Consider the following 21938-nt stretch of genomic DNA (forward strand, 5'->3'; position numbering starts at 1 on the left):
TACAATTATATTTCTATTACTATAGTATAATTATATTACAATTACTATAGTACATGTATATTAAAATTATATTATAATTACTATAGTGCAATTATATTGCAATTATATTACAAATACTATAGTACAATTATATTACATTTACTATAGAACAATTATATTACAAATACTATAGCACAATTATATAACAATTACTATAGTACAATTATATTGCAATTTAATATAGTACATGTATATTACAATTACTATAGTTCAATTATATTACACTTACTATAGTACAATTATATTACAATGACTACAACCAGAGTAATTGCTTACTGTTACACTATGGGTACTTGACTTAATAGCTAATAAGTTGATCATTATCTATGTACCTTGCTCATTAGCAGTCCTCCTGTAGTTGACTGTGCAACCTACAAAATGTATCCCATGGTCTGAATGAATGCCCTCTGGTTGACCTTGCCCACCTTTCTCCGTAGCAGTCCTGTGCTGTGGTGTGGATTGATTGATTAATTTATTAATTAATTGCTTAATTCATTCATCTATGTACCTTGTTCCGTAGCAGTCCTCCGGAGCAGTGTTCTGGCGTGCTCGCCAACGACGACGGCTTTACCTTGTCTTTGCCGGAACTAGAGTCGTTGTCCTTGATGATGTCATACTGCCGACAGAACAGGGCAATGACAGCTGCGGGGGGGGGGGGGGGGGGGGGGGGGGGGGGGGGGGGGGGGGGTAGAGAGACGAGAGATGGGGATTAACATATTGTCATTGGTCACTCACAGCCCTGTCACCACCACCTCATGCAACTAGTAGTAGAGACATAGTAGAGGGTACGTGGACCAATCCCTGGGGGGTATGGCGTGACGATGGTAGTGACGATGGTGGTGACAATGGTGGTGACGATGGTGGTGACGATGGTGGTGACGATGGTGGTGACGATGGTGGTGACGATGGTGGTGACGATGGTGGTGACGATGGTGGTGACGATGGTGGTGACGATGGTGGTGACGATAGTGGTGACGATAGTGGTGACGATGGTGGTGACGATGGTGGTGACGATAGTGGTGACGATAGTGGTGACGATGGTGGTGTCTTTATCTTTGAGCAGGGAAGATAATTATATCTACCCAATGGTTGTGAAGGAAATGGCACCATACTCACTAGTGCACTACTTTTGACCAGGACCAATAGGACTCTAGGCCCGTTCATTAGGCCCTCAACAGGAGTTGGTAGGCCCGTTCATTAGGCCCTCAACAGGAGTTGGTAGGCCCGTTCATTAGGCCCTCAACAGGAGTTGGTAGGCTCGTTCATTAGGCCCTCAACAGGAGTTGGTAGGCTCGTTCATTAGGCCCTCAACAGGAGTAGGTAGGCCCGTTCATTAGGCCCTCAACAGGAGTTGGTAGGCTCGTTCATTAGGTCCTCAACAGGAGTTGGTAGGCCCGTTCATTAGGCCCTCAACAGGAGTTGGTAGGCCCGTTCATTAGGCCCTCAACAGGAGTTGGTAGGCCTGTTTATTAGGCCCTCAACAGGAGTTGGTAGGCCCGTTCATTAGGCCCTCAACAGGAGTTGGTAGGCCCGTTCATTAGGCCCTCAACAGGAGTTGGTAGGCCCGTTCATTAGGCCCTCAACAGGAGTTGGTAGGCTCGTTCATTAGGCCCTCAACAGGAGTTGGTAGGCTCGTTCATTAGGCCCTCAACAGGAGTTGGTAGGCTCGTTCATTAGGTCCTCAACAGGAGTTGGTAGGCTCGTTCATTAGGCCCTCAACAGGAGTAGGTAGGCTCGTTCATTAGGCCCTCAACAGGAGTTGGAAGGCCTGTTTATTAGGCCCTCAACAGGAGTTGGTAGGCCCGTTCATTAGGCCCTCAACAGGAGTTGGTAGGCTCGTTCATTAGGCCCTCAACAGGAGTAGGTAGGCCCGTTCATTAGGCCATCAACAGGAGTTGGTAGGCCCGTTCATTAGGCCATCAACAGGAGATGGTAGGCCCGTTCATTAGGTCCTCAACAGGAGTTGGTAGGCTCGTTCATTAGGTCCTCAACAGGAGTTGGTAGGCCCGTTCATTAGGCCATCAACAGGAGTTGGTAGGCTCGTTCATTAGGCCATCAACAGGAGATGGTAGGCCCGTTCATTAGGCCATCAACAGGAGTTGGTAGGCCCGTTGAGCTACATTAGGCCCTCAACAGGAGTTGGTAGGGCCGTTGAGCTACATTAGGCCCTCAACAGGAGTTGGTAGGCCCGTTGAGCTACATTAGGCCCTCAACAGGAGTTGGTAGGCCCGTTGAGCTACATTAGGCCCTCAACAGGAGTTGGTAGGCCCGTTGAGCTACATTCGGCCCTCAACAGGAGTTGGTAGGCCCGTTCATTAGGCCCTCAACAGGAGTTGGTAGGCCCGTTCATTAGGCCCTCAACAGGAGTAGGTAGGCCCGTTCATTAGGCCCTCAACAGGAGTCGGTAGGCCCGTTCATTAGGCCCTCAACAGGAGTTGGTAGGCTCGTTCATTAGGCCCTCAACAGGAGTTGGTAGGCCCGTTCATTAGGCCCTCAACAGGAGTTGGTAGGCCCGTTGAGCTACATTAGGCCATCAACAGGAGTTGGTAGGCCCGTTGAGCTACATTAGGCCCTCAACAGGAGTTGGTAGGCCTGTTGAGCTACATTAGGCCCTCAACAGGAGTTGGTAAGCCCGTACATTAGGCCCTCAACAGGATTTGGTAGGCCCGTTCATTAGGCCCTCAACAGGAGTTGGTCCTCCAATAAAAATCTCAGTGGATGATGGATGGACAATATCCCTTTAAACTGGGTGATCTGCTTGTTTGGTTTCCTGGATGAGAATGTTAGCTGGGTGATCTGCCTGTTTGGTTCCCTGGATGAGAATGTTAGCTGGGTGATCTGCCTGTTTGGTTCTCTGGATGAGAATGTTAGCTGGGTGATCTGCCTGTTTGGTTCTCTGGATGAGAATGTTGGCTGGGTGATCTGCCCGTTTGGTTCTCTGGATGAGAATGTTAGCTGGGGGATCTGCCTGTTTGGTTCTCTGGATGAGAATGTTGGCTGGGTGATCTGCCCGTTTGGTTCTCTGGATGAGAATGTTAGCTGGGTGATCAGCCTGTTTGGTTCTCTGGATGAGAAAGTTAGCTGGGTGCATATATAATAGCGTTTATCCCTCAAATAAAAATCTGGACCTGGACGCCAGTTTCGCTGCTTTTTTTTCATTCATTCAGGGACTGATTTAGACCTGGGACACCAGGTGGGTGATTCCCCTCTAAACAGGGCCTGATTTAGACCTGGGTCACCAGGTGGGTGATTCCCCTCTAATCAGGGGCTGATTTAGACCTGGGTCACCAGATGGGTGATTCCCCTCTAATCAGGGACTGATTTAGACCTGGGACACCAGGTGGGTGATTCCCCCTCTAATCAGGGACTGATTTAGACCTGGTACACCAGGTGGGTGATTCCCCTCTAATCAGGGACTGATTTAGACCTTGGACAGCATGTGGGTGTAATTAACGATCAGGTAGAACAGAAAAGCAGAAGTAGTCTGGACCTCCTAAGGTAATATTTGAATACTCCTGGCATATACAGTATAATAGTGTATATTAGGCAACTGGCGCAATTTAGACATGTGGTTGTGCATCAGCAGTTTCTCTCTTGTTATGTCAGTCACTGACAGTCACTGAATTAGCCCATGTCAGCTCACATTTTTTAGATTGGTAAATTAGTCTCGCCTAGCTATCTACATTTATAATAATCATGGTCGAAATACCAACCATAGATTTTGTAAGTCACTCTCACTCAGTTAAAAACATATTACTCTTCTTCTTCTTCATTGGATTGGTGTAGGCACGGGCTAGAGGGAGTCTGTAACATGTTTCTTATACCACTCATTTCCTTTCAAATAATTGAACAAGTGCACACTTTATGAGGAAGGAGAGATAGTTTGGCCCGTAGGCCGGTTGTTCCTGCAGGTCCCTGGGGTGTAACAGCCTGGTTGCGTCTCACACCGTACTCAGTCTTAGACCTCAGAGGCTTAAGGCATGTCTAGTCCTTACTGGGAGGGAAGGTCGAACATCAGGGACTAGAGGGAGAAGTGTGATGTTGATTTGATATGACAACAGGGGGAGAAGATATGTGAAAACTGAGCCATTCTTGTGCATATCAAAGCCAAGATTGGAAAATAATTTTACGATTTATATCACCCAGCTTTTTTATGATTCTGTCAAAATGAACGATGAGCTTGAAATCACTGCTGTAGTCGACTGGCTGATTGATTAATGGATTGAATGGTTGATTGATTGATTGACAGAAATATAGTTGTCTGCTGAATGACTAAAATGTAAATGTTTAGTGGAAACAGCATCCTTGGACATCTGAACACTCACCCATCCAATCTGCAATAGTGAGCTTCTAAATAATTGGTAGCATGCAAAGTCCTTACCTGCCCTGTCCTTTTCCTTAACTGCCTTGTCCTTTTCCTTACCTGCCCTGTCCTTTTCCCTACCTGCCCTGTCCTTTTCCCTACCTGCCCTGTCCTTTTCCTTACCTTCCCTGTCCTTTTCCTTACCTGCCCTGTCCTTTTCCTTACCTTCCCTGTCCTTTTCCTTACCTGCCCTGTCCTTTTCCTTAACTGCCCTGTCCTTTTCCTTACCTGCCCTGTCCTATTCCTTACCTGCCCTGTCCTTTTCCTTACCTGCCCTGTCCTTTTCCTTAACTGCCTTGTCCTTTTCCTTACCTGCCCTGTCCTATTCCTTACCTGCCCTGTCCTTTTCCTTACCTGCCCTGTCCTTTTCCTTACCTTCCCTGTCCTTTTCCTTACCTGCCCTGTCCTTTTCCTTACCTGCCCTGTCCTTTTCCTTACCTGCCCTGTCCTTTTCCTTAACTGCCCTGTCCTTTTCCTTAACTGCCTTGTCCTTTTCCTTACCTGCCCTGTCCTATTCCTTACCTGCCCTGTCCTTTTCCTTACCTTCCCTGTCCTTTTCCTTACCTGCCCTGTCCTTTTCCTTACCTTCCCTGTCCTTTTCCTTACCTGCCCTGTCCTTTTCCTTAACTGCCCTGTCCTTTTCCTTACCTGCCCTGTCCTATTCCTTACCTGCCCTGTCCTTTTCCTTACCTGCCCTGTCCTTTTCCTTAACTGCCTTGTCCTTTTCCTTACCTGCCCTGTCCTATTCCTTACCTGCCCTGTCCTTTTCCTTACCTGCCCTGTCCTTTTCCTTACCTGCCCTGTCCTTTTCCTTACCTGCCCTGTCCTTTTCCTTACCTGCCCTGTCCTTTTCCTTACCTGCCCTGTCCTTTTCCTTAACTGCCTTGTCCTTTTCCTTACCTGCCCTGTCCTATTCCTTACCTGCCCTGTCCTTTTCCTTACCTGCCCTGTCCTTTTCCTTACCTTCCCTGTCCTTTTCCTTACCTGCCCTGTCCTTTTCTTTACCTGCCCTGTCCTTTTCCTTACCTGCCTTGTCCTTTTCCTTACCTGCCCTGTCCTTTTCCTTACCTGCCCTGTCCTTTTCCTTACCTGCCCTGTCCTTTTCCTTACCTGCCCTGTCCTTTTCCTTAACTGCCTTGTCCTTTTCCTTAACTGCCCTGTCCTTTTCCTTACCTGCCCTGTCCTTTTCCTTACCTGCCCTGTCCTTTTCTTTACCTGCCTTGTCCTTTTCCTTACCTGCCCTGTCCTTTTCCTTACCTGCCCTGTCCTTTTCCTTACCTTCCCTGTCCTTTTCCTTACCTGCCCTGTCCTTTTCCTTAACTGCCTTGTCCTTTTCCTTAACTGCCCTGTCCTTTTCCTTACCTAAGGGCAGGTCCTTATCGTTACCTGCCCTGTACTTTTCCTTACCTGCGCTGTCCTTTTCCTTACCTGCCCACATGAGCAGCACGACCACAATGATGATCACCTCTCCTGTCTGGAGCTGTCGTGACTTGTCCACACCTTCCACTGCAGGGTCATCTGTAGTGACGGACAGAGACAACAGACCCTTTTACAAAAAAAAAAGTGCACTAAAGAAAACAAGTGAAAGACAAAACAGAGCAGATAAAAGCACTGAGGTAAGCAGGTGAGGTTGGAAACCCAAAAGGGATTATATGAAAACCACCACACAAAAAAAGAAGAAGAATATATATACAGTACCAGTCAAAAGTTTGGACACATCTACTCATTCAAGAGTTTTTCTTTATTTTTTACTATTTTCTACATTGTAGAATAATAGTGAAGACATCAAAACTATGAAATTACACATATGGAATCATGTAGAAACCATTTTTTTTTTTAACAAATCAAAATATATTTTTGATTTTTTAATTCTTCAAAGTAGCCACCCTTTGCCTTGATGACAACTGTGCACACTTTTGGCATTCTCTCAACCAGTTTCACCTGGAGTACTGAGCAAATGGTCTGAATACATGTAAATATGATAAAAAATTTGCTAAAATTAGGGGATTACTGGGTAGTTTGGTTTATCAGGTTGATCCCTTGTCAATGCTTGAAGTTACTGAGGGATGACGATGTTTTGGCAATATAAAGATAAAAATTCCAATGTGAAGAGATGAGTATGGAACCTCTGTATCTGTACAGACCACAGACCCTGTACATTCCAAACCACCCTGACCCTGTCACTACCAAACCACCCAGACCCTGTACATTCCAAACCACCCAGACCCTGTTAATACCAAACCACCCAGACCCTGTTAGTACCAAACCACCCAGACCCTGTTAATACCAAACCACCCAGACCCTGTTAATACCAAACCACCCAGACCCTGTTAATACCAAACCACCCTGACCCTGTTAATACCAAACCACCCAGAACCTGTTAATACCAAACCACCCTGACCCTGTTAGTACCAAACCACCCTGACCCTGTTAGTACCAAACCACCCAGACCCTGTTAGTACCAAACCACCCAGACCCTGTTAGTACCAAACCACCCAGACCCTGTTAATACCAAACCACCCAGACCCTGTTAGTACCAAACCACCCAGAACCTGTTAATACCAAACCACCCAGACCCTGTTAATACCAAACCACCCAGAACCTGTTAGTACCAAACCACCCAGACCCTGTTAATACCAAACCACCCTGACCCTGTTAATACCAAACCACCCAGACCCTGTTAATACCAAACCACCCAGACCCTGTTAATACCAAACCACCCAGACCCTGTTAATACCAAACCACCCAGACCCTGTTAATACCAAACCACCCTGACCCTGTTAATACCAAACCACCCAGACCATGTTAATACCAAACCACCCAGACCATGTTAATACCAAACCACCCAGAACCTGTTAATATCAAACCACCCAGACCCTGTTAATACCAAACCACCCAGACCCTGTTAATACCAAACCACCCAGAACATGTTAGTACCAAACCACCCAGACCCTGTTAATACCAAACCACCCAGACCCTGTTAATACCAAACCACCCAGACCCTGTTAATACCAAACCACCCAGACCCTGTTAATACCAAACCACCCTGACCCTGTTAATACCAAACTACCCAGAACCTGTTAATACCAAACCACCCAGACCCTGTTAGTACCAAACCACCCAGACCCTGTTAATACCAAACCACCCAGACCCTGTTAATACCAAACCACCCAGACCCTGTTAATACCAAACCACCCAGACCCTGTTAATACCAAACCACCCAGACCCTGTTAATACCAAACCACCCAGACCCTGTTAATACCAAACCACCCAGACCCTGTTAATACCAAACCACCCAGACCCTGTTAATACCAAACCACCCTGACCCTGTTAGTACCAAACCACCCAGACCCTGTTAATACCAAACCACCCAGACCCTGTTAATACCAAACCACCCAGACCCTGTTAATACCAAACCACCCAGACCCTGTTAATACCAAACCACCCAGACCCTGTTAATACCAAACCACCCAGACCCTGTTAATACCAAACCACCCAGACCCTGTTAATACCAAACCACCCTGACCCTGTTAATACCAAACTACCCAGAACCTGTTAATACCAAACCACCCAGACCCTGTTAGTACCAAACCACCCAGACCCTGTTAATACCAAACCACCCAGACCCTGTTAATACCAAACCACCCAGACCCTGTTAATACCAAACCACCCAGACCCTGTTAATACCAAACCACCCAGACCCTGTTAATACCAAACCACCCAGACCCTGTTAATACCAAACCACCCTGACCCTGTTAATACCAAACCACCCAGACCCTGTTAATACCAAACCACCCAGACCATGTTAATACCAAACCACCCAGACCCTGTTAATACCAAACCACCCTGACCCTGTTAATACCAAACCACCCAGACCCTGTTAATACCAAACCACCCTGACCCTGTTAATACCAAACCACCCAGACCCTGTTAATACCAAACCACCCAGACCCTGTTAATACCAAACCACCCAGACCCTGTTAATACCAAACCACCCAGACCCTGTTAATACCAAACCACCCAGACCCTGTTAATACCAAACCACCCAGAACCTGTTAATACCAAACCACCCAGACCCCGTTAATACCAAACCACCCAGACCCTGTTAATACCAAACCACCCAGAACCTGTTAATACCAAACCACCCAGACCCTGTTAATACCAAACCACCCAGACCCTGTTAATACCAAACCACCCAGACCCTGTTAATACCAAACCACCCTGACCCTGTTAATACCAAACCACCCAGACCCTGTTAATACCAAACCACCCAGACCATGTTAATACCAAACCACCCAGACCCTGTTAATACCAAACCACCCTGACCCTGTTAATACCAAACCACCCAGACCCTGTTAATACCAAACCACCCTGACCCTGTTAATACCAAACCACCCAGACCCTGTTAATACCAAACCACCCAGACCCTGTTAATACCAAACCACCCAGACCCTGTTAATACCAAACCACCCAGACCCTGTTAATACCAAACCACCCAGACCCTGTTAATACCAAACCACCCAGACCCTGTTAATACCAAACCACCCAGAACCTGTTAATACCAAACCACCCAGACCCCGTTAATACCAAACCACCCAGACCCTGTTAATACCAAACCACCCAGAACCTGTTAATACCAAACCACCCAGACCCTGTGTCACGTTCCTGACCTATTTCTGTTAGTTTGTTGTATGTGTTAGTTGGTCAGGACGTGAGTTTGGGTGGGCATTCTATGTTTTCTGTTTCTATGTTGGTTTAAGGGTTGCCTGGTATGGCTCTCAATTAGAGGCAGGTGTTTGGCGTTTCCTCTAATTGAGAGTCATATTTAGGTAGGTTGTTTCACAGTGTTCGTTGTGGGTGGTTGTCTCCTGTGTCAGTGTTTGTCGCACCATACGGGACTGTTCGGTTTGTTTGTACATCGTTCTTTTTGTGTAGTCTATTTTCCCTGTTCGTGCGTTCTTCGTGTTATATGTAAGTTCGTATAGTTCAGGTCTGTCTACGTTTTCGTTTCGTTATTTTGTTAATTATTCAAGTGTTTTCGTTTCGTGTTTATTTCGTCTTGTTTAATTAAAATATGTCATTTCACAACGCTGCGCCTTGGTTCAATCACTACTCCTCCTCTTCGGTTGAAGAGGAGGAGGAACACCCCTACACCCTGTTAATACCAAACCACCCAGACCCTGTTAATACCAAACCACCCAGAACCTGTTAATACCAAACCACCCAGAACCTGTTAATACCAAACCACCCTGACCCTGTTAGTACCAAACCACCCAGACCCTGTTAGTACCAAACCACCCTGACCCTGTTAATACCAAACCACCCAGACCATGTTAATACCAAACCACCCAGACCCTGTTAATACCAAACCACCCAGACCCTGTTAATACCAAACCACCCAGAACCTGTTAATACCAAACCACCCAGACCCTGTTAATACCAAACCACCCAGACCCTGTTAATACCAAACCACCCAGACCCTGTTAATACCAAACCACCCAGACCCTGTTAATACCAAACCACCCAGACCCTGTTAGTACCAAACCACCCAGACCCTGTTAATACCAAACCACCCAGACCCTGTTAATACCAAACCACCCAGACCCTGTTAATACCAAACCACCCAGACCCTGTTAATACCAAACCACCCAGACCCTGTTAGTACCAAACCACCCAGACCCTGTTAATACCAAACCACCCAGACCCTGTTAGTACCAAACCACCCAGAACCTGTTAATACCAAACCACCCAGACCCTGTTAATACCAAACCACCCAGAACCTGTTAGTACCAAACCACCCAGACCCTGTTAATACCAAACCACCCTGACCCTGTTAATACCAAACCACCCTGACCCTGTTAATACCAAACCACCCAGACCCTGTTAATACCAAACCACCCAGACCCTGTTAATACCAAACCACCCAGACCCTGTTAATACCAAACCACCCAGACCCTGTTAATACCAAACCACCCAGACCCTGTTAATACCAAACCACCCTGACCCTGTTAATACCAAACCACCCAGACCCTGTTAATACCAAACCACCCAGACCATGTTAATACCAAACCACCCAGACCCTGTTAATACCAAACCACCCTGACCCTGTTAATACCAAACCACCCAGACCCTGTTAATACCAAACCACCCTGACCCTGTTAATACCAAACCACCCAGACCCTGTTAATACCAAACCACCCAGACCCTGTTAATACCAAACCACCCAGACCCTGTTAATACCAAACCACCCAGACCCTGTTAATACCAAACCACCCAGACCCTGTTAATACCAAACCACCCAGACCCTGTTAATACCAAACCACCCTGACCCTGTTAATACCAAACCACCCAGACCCTGTTAATACCAAACCACCCAGACCCTGTTAATACCAAACCACCCAGACCCTGTTAATACCAAACCACCCAGACCCTGTTAGTACCAAACCACCCAGACCCGGTTAGTACCAAACCACCCAGACCCTGTTAGTACCAAACCACCCAGACCCTATTAATACCAAACCACCCAGACCATGTTAATACCAAACCACCCAGACCCTGTTAATACCAAACCACCCAGACCCTGTTAATACCAAACCACCCAGAACCTGTTAATACCAAACCACCCAGAACCTGTTAATACCAAACCACCCTGACCCTGTTAGTACCAAACCACCCAGACCCTGTTAGTACCAAACCACCCTGACCCTGTTAATACCAAACCACCCAGACCATGTTAATACCAAACCACCCAGACCCTGTTAATACCAAACCACCCAGACCCTGTTAATACCAAACCACCCAGAACCTGTTAATACCAAACCACCCAGACCCTGTTAATACCAAACCACCCAGACCCTGTTAATACCAAACCACCCATACCCTGTTAATACCAAACCACCCAGACCCTGTTAATACCAAACCACCCAGACCCTGTTAGTACCAAACCACCCAGACCCTGTTAATACCAAACCACCCAGACCCTGTTAATACCAAACCACCCAGACCCTGTTAATACCAAACCACCCAGACCCTGTTAATACCAAACCACCCAGACCCTGTTAGTACCAAACCACCCAGACCCTGTTAATACCAAACCACCCAGACCCTGTTAGTACCAAACCACCCAGAACCTGTTAATACCAAACCACCCAGACCCTGTTAATACCAAACCACCCAGAACCTGTTAGTACCAAACCACCCAGACCCTGTTAATACCAAACCACCCTGACCCTGTTAATACCAAACCACCCTGACCCTGTTAATACCAAACCACCCAGACCCTGTTAATACCAAACCACCCAGACCCTGTTAATACCAAACCACCCAGACCCTGTTAATACCAAACCACCCAGACCCTGTTAATACCAAACCACCCAGACCCTGTTAATACCAAACCACCCTGACCCTGTTAATACCAAACCACCCAGACCCTGTTAATACCAAACCACCCAGACCATGTTAATACCAAACCACCCAGACCCTGTTAATACCAAACCACCCTGACCCTGTTAATACCAAACCACCCAGACCCTGTTAATACCAAACCACCCTGACCCTGTTAATACCAAACCACCCAGACCCTGTTAATACCAAACCACCCAGACCCTGTTAATACCAAACCACCCAGACCCTGTTAATACCAAACCACCCAGACCCTGTTAATACCAAACCACCCAGACCCTGTTAATACCAAACCACCCAGACCCTGTTAATACCAAACCACCCTGACCCTGTTAATACCAAACCACCCAGACCCTGTTAATACCAAACCACCCAGACCCTGTTAATACCAAACCACCCAGACCCTGTTAATACCAAACCACCCAGACCCTGTTAGTACCAAACCACCCAGACCCTGTTAGTACCAAACCACCCAGACCCTGTTAGTACCAAACCACCCAGACCCTATTAATACCAAACCACCCAGACCATGTTAATACCAAACCACCCAGACCCTGTTAATACCAAACCACCCAGACCCTGTTAATTCCAAACCACCCAGACCCTGTTAATACCAAACCACCCAGACCCTGTCACTACCAAAACACACTAAGGTAAGTCGAGTCTTGAATTTATGTGACTTATCTATAACCTCCACCGCAGAGAGAGAAAGACAACAGACCTGGTTAGTACTAGTCAGTACCAGTCAGAACCAGTCAGAACCAGTCAGAACTGGGAAAGACAATACAAGACAGACAACAGCCCTGGTCAGAACCAAGTCAGAAGACACCCAGTGTAAAGCCAAAGATGATCATATATGGGAGAGGAAAGCTCGGGTCACTACCAAGATAGTACCAAGACACCCTGGGTAAATCCAAAGACTACAAAGACGATCATATACGAGAGAGACAGTATCTCTGGTCGGTACGAGTCAGAACCAGTCAGTACCAGTCCAAAGCAGTCAGAACCAGTCAGTACCAGTCCAAAGCAGTCAGAACCAGTTAGTAGCAACAGGAGCCTGGATCAGTGCAGTCTGAGGCCTCTAGAGGTCACATTCAAATCAAACCAATCCAACTTTATTAAAACTGAATTGAAACATCTTAATAGAAAGGGTGTGTGAGGACCAATGAGTTTGACTGGATTCCAATTACAAATGGACCAATCCCAGAGAATCGTTACAAATAATAATAAGTGAAATGTGCCAATGTGCCAATTAGATCTACACCCTAGCAAGCCAACAGGCTACTTGATGGTAATAGTGTTCACCGGTGCACCTTGTGGCTGGTATTGAAGGCAAATCCCGACATCCTGGGGACCGAGACAAATGTTGAATAACGCAGTCTATCTTGGTAGGATCGGCCATAGAGACGGCCATTCATCTAATAGGGCCACCATTGTCCTCCCACCACAGTCCCAGAGGAGAGGAAGTGCTGGTCAGTCCCAGAGGAGAGGAAGTTCTGGTCAGTCCCAGAGGAGAGGAAGTGCTGGTCAGTCCCAGAGGAGAGGAAGTGCTGGTCAGTCCCAGAGGAGAGGAAGTGCTGGTCAGTCCCAGAGGAGAGGAAGTTCTGGTCAGTCCCAGAGGAGAGGAAGTGCTGGTCAGTCCCAGAGGAGAGGAAGTGCCTGTCAGTCCCAGAGGAGAGGAAGTGCTGGTCAGTCCCAGAGGAGAGGAAGTGCTGGTCAGTCCCAGAGGAGAGGAAGTGGTGGTCAGTCCCAGAGGAGAGGAAGTGCTGGTCAGTCCCAGAGGAGAGGAAGTGCTGATCAGCCCCAGAGGAGAGGAAGTGCTGGTCAGTCCCAGAGGAGAGGAAGTGCTGGTCAGTCCCAGAGGAGAGGAAGTGCTGGTCAAAATCACACATCAATCTCCACTATTAATAATCCTAATTTAAAAGGATTGGCCAAAACGAAGGATCCATTTCTTTCCCTCGCCCATCCTATAACCTGTAGCATGATGGAATGCTTCCACAGCGGCTATTCTTTAACCTGTAGCATGATGGAATGCTTCCACAGCAGCTATTCTATAACCTGTAGCATGATGGAATGCTTCCACAGCAGCTATTCTTTAACCTGTAGCATGGTGGAATGAGGGTTTAGCCCTAGACCCTAAACCCTCAGCCCTTGAATTAAGTTTTACATCGTCACATCCGAGTCTACCTTAAATGTTTCTTGCCCAAGTGAGGGAGAGTGATGATCGTAGAGGTAACGTCCTTGGTGGAAATCATGAAGATGAGCTTAAAAACAACCAGCCTTAAGCTATTACTGTGCCTAGCAAGCTAACGTAACTATTACTGTGCCTAGCAAGCTAACGTAACTATTACTGTGCCTAGCAAGCTAACGTAACTATTACTGTGCCTAGCAAGCTAACGTAGCTATTACTGTGCCTAGCAAGCTAACGTAGCTATTACTGTGCCTAGCAAGCTAACGTAGCTATTACTGTGCCTAGCAAGCTAACGTAGCTATTACTGTGCCTAGCAAGCTAACGTAGCTATTACTGTGCCTAGCAAGCTAACGTAACTATTACTGTGCCTAGCAAGCTAACGTAACTATTACTGTGCCTAGCAAGCTAACGTAACTATTACTGTGCCTAGCAAGCTAACGTAGCTATTACTGTGCCTAGCAAGCTAACGTAGCTATTACTGTGCCTAGCAAGCTAACGTAGCTATTACTGTGCCTAGCAAGCTAACGTAGCTATTACTGTGCCTAGCAAGCTAACGTAGCTATTACTGTGCCTAGCAAGCTAACGTAGCTATTACTGTGCCTAGCAAGCTAACGTAGTTAGCTAGCACTCCTGTCAGGTAGCTAGCTAGCTAGTTACCCATAGCTGACTAGATAGTTTTATAGTTTATTACACTACATTTATTCCCCAAAAAATTCAGAATTCCCCAAAATATGTTTATGAATCTAGCTATGTTTTATAGGCTCCTCACTACGAGACTAAGGACAGTAAGTAGTGGAGAAGGTGGAAAGTTTTAAGTTCCTCAGCGTACACATCACGGACAAAGTGAAATGGTCCATCCACACAGACGGCGTGGTGAAGAAGGCGCAACAGCGCCTCTTCAACCTCAGGAGGCTGAAGAAATTTGGCTTGTCACCAAAAACACTCACAAACTTTTACAGATGCACAATCGAGAGCATCCTGTCGGGCTGTATCACCACCTGGTACGGCAACTGCTCCGCCCACAACTGTAAGGCTCTCCAGAGGGTAGTGAGGTCTGCACAACGCATCACCGGGGGCAAACTACCTGCCCTTCATGACACCTACACCACCTGATGTCACAGGAAGGCCAAAAAGATCATCAAGGACAACAACCACCCAAGCCACTGCCTGTTCACCCCGCTATCATCCAGAAGGCGAGGTCAGTACAGGTGCATCAAAGCAGGGACCGAGAGACTGAAAAACAGCTTCTATCTCAAGGCCATCAGACTGTTAAAAAGCCATCACTAACATTGGCTGCTGCCAACATACTGACTCAAAGCTCTAGCCACTTTAATAATACAAAATTGGATGTAATAAATGTATCACTAGTCACTTTAAAGAATGCCAATTTATATAATGTTTACATACCCTACATTACTCATCTCATATGTATATACTGTATTCTATACCATCTACTGCATCTTGCCTATGCCGCACGGCCATCGCTCATCCATATATTTATATGTACAAATTCTTATTCATTCCTTTACACTTGTGTGTATAAGGTAGTTGCTGTGAAATTGTTAGATTACTTGTTAGATATTACTGCACGGTCGGAACTAGAAGCTCAAGCATTTCGCTACACTCGCATTAATATCTGCTAACCATGTGTATGTGACCAATAACATTTGATTTGAAGCCAATTTGCCAACCCTAAAATCAATGCCTATATATATCTTTTTTTTAGCAAGCTAGCTTCATCATTTTGTCTGACATGCCGATAATGCAGCAGTGTTGATTAAATGTGACACTTCGCGTCCACCGACGTATGACATGTGACTACAGTTTGCATTGAATTGTGGGTCATATCATCCCCACAAGTGATCATCCCTACAAAATCATGGGGGCCGAGGGGGGGGGGGGGGGGGGACGTTAGTGAAATGGAGCTCTACTTAAGAAGATAATCAAACTGCATCCGATCTCGACTGGGATTCTCCCCCAAGGGAAAGTGCCTAGTGCGAGGGCTGAAGGGGTATTAATAATGTGTTTGGACTGCAGCCCTGGACTTTAAAGACCTGATGTAAAATCAATGCAACCACTCCCCAGTTTCTACCATGCTCAGTAGATGCCATTGTACACACAATCAATAAACCTGATGGACTTTGTCACTAAGTTGGTATTGTCTTTAGATGTTCACAGCTCTCTCTCTCTCACTCTCTCTCTCAGTCTCTCTGTCTCTCAGTCTCTCTCACTCTCTCTCTCTCACTCTCTCTCTCTCACTCTCTCTCTGTCTCTCTCTCTCTGTCTCTCTCACTCTCTCTCTCTGTCTCTCTGTCTCTCTGTCTCTCTGTCTCTCTCTCTCTCTCTCTGTCTCTCTCTCTCTCTCAGTCTCTCTGTCTCTCTCGCTCTCTCTCTCAGTCTCTCTGTCTCTCTGTCTCTCTCGCTCTCTCTCTGTCTCTCTGTCTCTCTCTCTGTCTCTCTCTCTCTGTCTCTCTCAGTCTCTCAGTCTCTCTGTCTCTCTCTCTCAGTCTCTCAGTCTCTCTCTCTCAGTCTCTCAGTCTCTCTGTCTCAGTCTCTCTGTCTCTCTCTCTCTCTCTGTCTCTCTCTCTCTCTCTCTGTCTCTCTCAGTCTCTCTCACTCTCTCTCACTCTCTCTCTCCTGCATCAAGGAACGTTTTCAGTTCTAGTTTAATGGTGATGATTCGATTTACATCCGGAACGATTCTTGAGAGATCTCTTCAGTCCAGTTGTAGACAATCAATGCACCATTAAATTGGATGTAAACTGAACAAGATTATATTTTATTTTTGCCAAGGAGTATTTGTGTTTATCTGTTGTTTCTAGAAATGTGCATTTGTGTACATCACACACACACACACACACACACACACACACACACACACACACACACACACACACACACACACACACACACACACACACACACACACACACACACACACACACACACACACACAGGCTGTCTACAGCTTATTGGGAAGCAGCCAGTGTTGTGTTGCTCTCTGTAACGGCTGTCTGCTGTCAGACTGAAAGGTTTTAGATAGTGACTCAGCAGTCAGAACATTTTGATGTTACTAATTTGGGACCTCTTTTCTCAGCTGTGTTTGACAGCACAGACAGGCCTCTATTTACTATTCAATAATAAAATTGAACTATAGTCTTTATTTACCCCTCCTTTCAGAACACTGTATATAAATGAAATACAATAAAATATCACTCAGTTGCTGTTTCCTGTTCCTAAGTCCCCACACTTAGATGTGTCTCAAATGGCGTACTATTCCCTGTACTATAGGGTACCATTTCAGGTGCTGAAGTGTGTATCCGGAGACGGATTTTGTCCCCTTTTAGAACACTGTGTAAATAAAATATATTAAAACTTCACTCAGTGTATTTCCCAGCTGGCCTGAAGACTGTTCTGAGAGCAAAGAAAAACTCTGTTTGAATCCCATATGGCACCCTATTCCCTTTATAGTGCACTACTATTTAACCAGGGCCCATAGAGCTCTGGTCAAAGTAGTGCACCATATATACTGCATGGACAAAAGTTCGTGGACAGCTGCTCGTCGAACATCTCATTCCAAAATCATGGGTATAAATATGGAGTTGGTCCCCTCTTTGCAACTATAACAGCCTCTACACTTCTGGGATCGCTTTCCACTAGATGTTGGAACATTGCTGCGGGGACTTGCTTCCATTCAGCAACAAGAGCATTAGTGAAGTCGGGCACTGATGTTGGGCAATTAGACCAGGCTCACAGCCGGCGTTCCAATTCATCCCAAAGGTGTTCGATGGGGTTGAGGTCAGGGCTCTGTGCAGGCCAGTCAAGTTCTTCCACACTGATCTTGACGAACCATTTCTGTATGGACCTCGCTTTGTGCACAGGGGCGTTGTCATGCTGAAACAGGAAAGGGCCTTCCCCAAACTGTTGCCAAAAAGTTGGAAGCACAGAATCATCTTGAATGTCATTGTATGCTGTAGCGTTACGATTTCCCTCCACTGGAACTAAGGGGCCCGAACCATGAAAAACAGCCCCAGACCATTATTCCTCCTCCACCAAACTTTACAGTTGGCACTATGCATTCGGGCAGGTAGCGTTCTCCTGGAATCTGCCAAACCCAGATTCGCCCGTTGAACTGCCAGATGGTGAAGCGTGATTCATCACTTCAGAGAACTGCTTTCCACTGCTCCAGAGTCCAATGGCGGCGAGCTTTACACCTCTCCAGCCGACGCTTGGCATTGCGTATGGTGATCTTAGGCTTGTGTGCAGCTGCTCTGCCATGGAAACCTATCAGGATAAGATAAGACCCAAATGCAGACCGTGTCGAGGTAACAATGTTTATTACAGAAACAGCAACAGAGGCAAAGGTACAGGACGACAGGCAGGTCAGGGGCAGGCAGAGTGGTCAGGCGTGCGGGTTCAGGGTCAGGACAGGCAAGGGTGAAAACCAGGAGGGCGGAAAAAAGAGAGACTGGGAAAAGACAGGAGCTGACAGGACAAACGCTGGTATGCTTGACAAACAAGAAAACTGGCAACAGACAAACAGAAAACACAGGTATAAGTACAGAGGGGATAATGGGGAAGATGGGCGGCACCTGGGGGAGTGGAGACAAGCACAAAAACAGGTGAAACTTTGTGTATCGATCGTGTACCTTAAAAAAAGGTATGGACGTGGACCGGAAAACCAGTCAGTATCAGGTGTGACCACCATTTGCCTCATGCAGCGCGACACATCTCCTTCACATAGAGTTGATCAGGCTGTTGATTGTGGCCTGTGGAATGTTGTTCCACTCCTCGTCCACATACCAGTGTAGGAAAATCGTGTGTCATTTGTTGTCCTGTTGGAAGTTGAACCTTCACTCCAGTCTGAGGTCCCGAGGGCTCTGGAGCAGGTTTTCATCATCGATCTCTCTGTAATTTGCTTCATTCATCTTTGCCTCGATCCTGACTAGTCTCCCAGTCCATGCTGCTGATAAACGTCCCCACAGCATGATGCTGCCACCACTATGCTTCACCGTAGGGATGGTGCCAGGTTTCCTCCAGACGTGACGCTTGGCATTCAGGCCAAAGAGTTCAATCTTTGTTTCATCACACCAGAGAATCTTGTTTTTCATGGTCTGAGAGTCTTTAGGTGCATTTTGGCAAACTCCAAGCGGGCTGTCATGTGCCTTTTACTGAGGAGTGGCGTCCATCTGGCCACTCTACCATAAAGGCCTCATTGGTGGAGTGCTGCAGAGATGGTTGTCCCATCTCCAGAGGAACTCTGGAGCTCTGTCAGAGTGAGCATCAGTTTCTTGGTCACCTCCCTGACCAAGGCCCTTCTACCCCGATTGTGCCACTGTGTTCTTGGGAACCTTCAATGCTGAAGAATTCTTTTGGTACCCTTCCCCAGATCTGTGCCTTGACACAATCCTGTCTCTGAGCTCTATGGACAATTCCTTCGACCTCATGGCTTGGTTTTTGCTCTGACATGCACTGTCAACTGTGGGACCTTATATAGACAGGTGTGTGCCTTTCCAAATCATGTCCAATTAATTGTATTTACCACAGGTGAACTCCAATCAAGTTGTAGAAACATCTCAAGGATGGCCAATGGAAACAGGATGCACCTGAGCTCAATTTCGAGTCTCATAGCAAAGGATCTGAATACTTATGTAAATAAGGTATTTCTGTTTTAAGTTTTTTATACATTTGCAAAAATTTCAATAACCTGTTTTTGCTTTGTCATTATGCGGTATTGTGTGTAGATTGTTGAGGAAAAAAACGAATTTAATACATTTTAGAATAAGGCTGTAATGTAAAAAATTTGGAAAAAGTCAAGGGGTCTGAACACTTTCCGAAGGTATTGTATGCTGCTCTTGATGGTTTGGTTTCAACCTTTTTATTGAGTTTCACGTTATGCAGGCCGCCATGGGAACTACAAACGAGAGGAGGGCGGGGCTTACATTTACTTCCTGGAATGTCAAGGGTTTAAACGAACCAATCAAGAGAGGCAAGGTCCTAGCCCACTTGAAATCACTCTCGTCTGATATTATATTTTTTGCAAGAAAACCATCTGAAAAACAATTCTCATAGCAGACTTAAATGTAGGTGGGCGGGTTAAGTTATTCATTCTAGCTTCTCCGCCAAAACGAGAGGCACAGCGATTCTGGTACGGAAAGGAATTCCCTTTCTACATAAAACCACTATAACAAATAAAAAGGGTGATCGTAATAGGATTGACCCATTCTATTTCTGTAACTCTACTGAATATATATGGGCCAAACATTGATAACCTCACCTTTTTCAAAAGAGTCCTTGCGCTGATTCCAGATACCTCCCATACTAAACCTGGTCACTGGGGCGGGGGACCTTAACTGTGTACTAGATCAATATCTGGATAGATCCTCTACCCGTCGTACCCCTACATCCTATTCAAGCAAATCCTTGAATAGCTACATCAGAAATTCTAACTTATTTGATATTTGGATAATCTCCAATCTTACGGGTAGGGAATACTCATTTCACTCTCATGTTCACAATGGTTATACCCGAATTGACTACTTTTTGGTTGATGCTAAATTAGTCCCTTATACCTGTAATGTGAAGTATCATGATATTATAATTTCTGATCACAGTCCACTCACCTTTTCCCCTGAGATTGGGTGACATTGTCACGTTCTGACCTTAGTTCCTTTTTTATGTCTTTATTTTAGTTTGGTCAGAGCGTGAGTTGGGGTGGGCATTCTATGTTGTTTTTCTATGTTTTGTTCTATACGTTATATTTCTATGTGTGTGGCCTAGTATGGTTCTCAATCAGAGGCAGGTGTTGATCGTTGTCATACTTAGGTAGCCTGTTTTCCCACTATGGGTTGTGGGTAGTTGTTTTCCGTTTTAGTGTTTTCACCATTCGGGACTGTTTCGGTTTTCATTTTGATTCTCTTGTTCTTTTTGTATTTTGTATTCATTCTCATTAAAAGTTATTATGGATACGTACCACGCTGCATTTTGGTCCTCCTCTCCTTCCACCAACGAAAGCCGTTACAGACATCGTATCAAGCGAGAGGGTCTAGAGGTTTAATCCTCAGCTCCTCACAGAACTGACATTCTGTGAACATCTTAATTAAAGACCAAATTTAATTTTTCTTTGATACCAACAACAACACAGAACGAGACATCCCTAGCAGTATTGTGGGAAACACTGAAGGCTTATTTGAGAGGCTGTATCATGTCCTTTCAGGCTGCCAGGAGAAGGCAAAGCAGAGAACATTTTGTAGAATTGGAGGGACAAATTCACTTACTGGATAGGGAGAATGATAGTCATCCATCTATGGAGAAACATTTAAAAAATAACCTCTTCAAAATTTGAATATAATCGGATTCTCTCAGCTAAAATTGCAAAATATTTTCTCTATAACAAGCACAAATATTTTTAGTTTGGTGACAAACCGCACAAATTACTTGCAAGACAACTTCGAAAAACTGAGAGCAACTGAATGATTCACAAAGTTAAATCTGCATCTGGGGAATTACTCTCTTAGGACATCAATGCCCGATTCTCTCCTCAATACAGACCAAAAGATCTTAGCAAAAACTCTGGCTAACAGGCTTAGCACTTTATCCTTCAATCTTAGGCGCCTCTTCAACATGATGTATTCCTCAGAGTGTCACGGCCGTCGTAGGGGGAAGACCAAGGCACAGGGTGGTAAGCGTACATTCTACTTTATTAAAGAACGAACACTGAACAAAACGAACAAAATAACAAAACGAACCGTGAAGCTAATATGGATAGTGCAGACAGGCAACTAAACATAGAATAGGAACCCACAAAACCAAAAGTGAAAATGGCAACCTAAATATGATCCCCAATCAGAGACAACGATAAACAGCTGCCTCTGATTGGGAACCAATTCAGGCCACCATAGACATACATATGCCTAGACTTACCAACACCCCTAGACATATAAA

General features: G+C 45.8%; 1 protein-coding gene across 1 annotated transcript in view; it reads right to left on the bottom strand.

Moving 5' to 3' along the window:
• Positions 1-535: 535 nt before the first annotated feature.
• Positions 536-21938, bottom strand: part of fndc4a (fibronectin type III domain containing 4a) — a 61297-nt gene continuing 39894 nt past the window's right edge. The window contains exons 5-6 of the mRNA XM_038962707.1: positions 5831-5920; positions 536-681 (exon numbers count right to left, since the gene is read on the bottom strand). Coding sequence (XP_038818635.1) covers positions 536-681; positions 5831-5920 — 236 coding nt within the window. The remainder of the gene's footprint in view (positions 682-5830; positions 5921-21938) is intronic.

The sequence above is a fragment of the Salvelinus namaycush genome, chromosome 24 (genome assembly GCF_016432855.1).
Source record: "Salvelinus namaycush isolate Seneca chromosome 24, SaNama_1.0, whole genome shotgun sequence".
In the NCBI taxonomy this organism is placed as follows: Eukaryota; Metazoa; Chordata; class Actinopteri; order Salmoniformes; family Salmonidae; genus Salvelinus; species Salvelinus namaycush.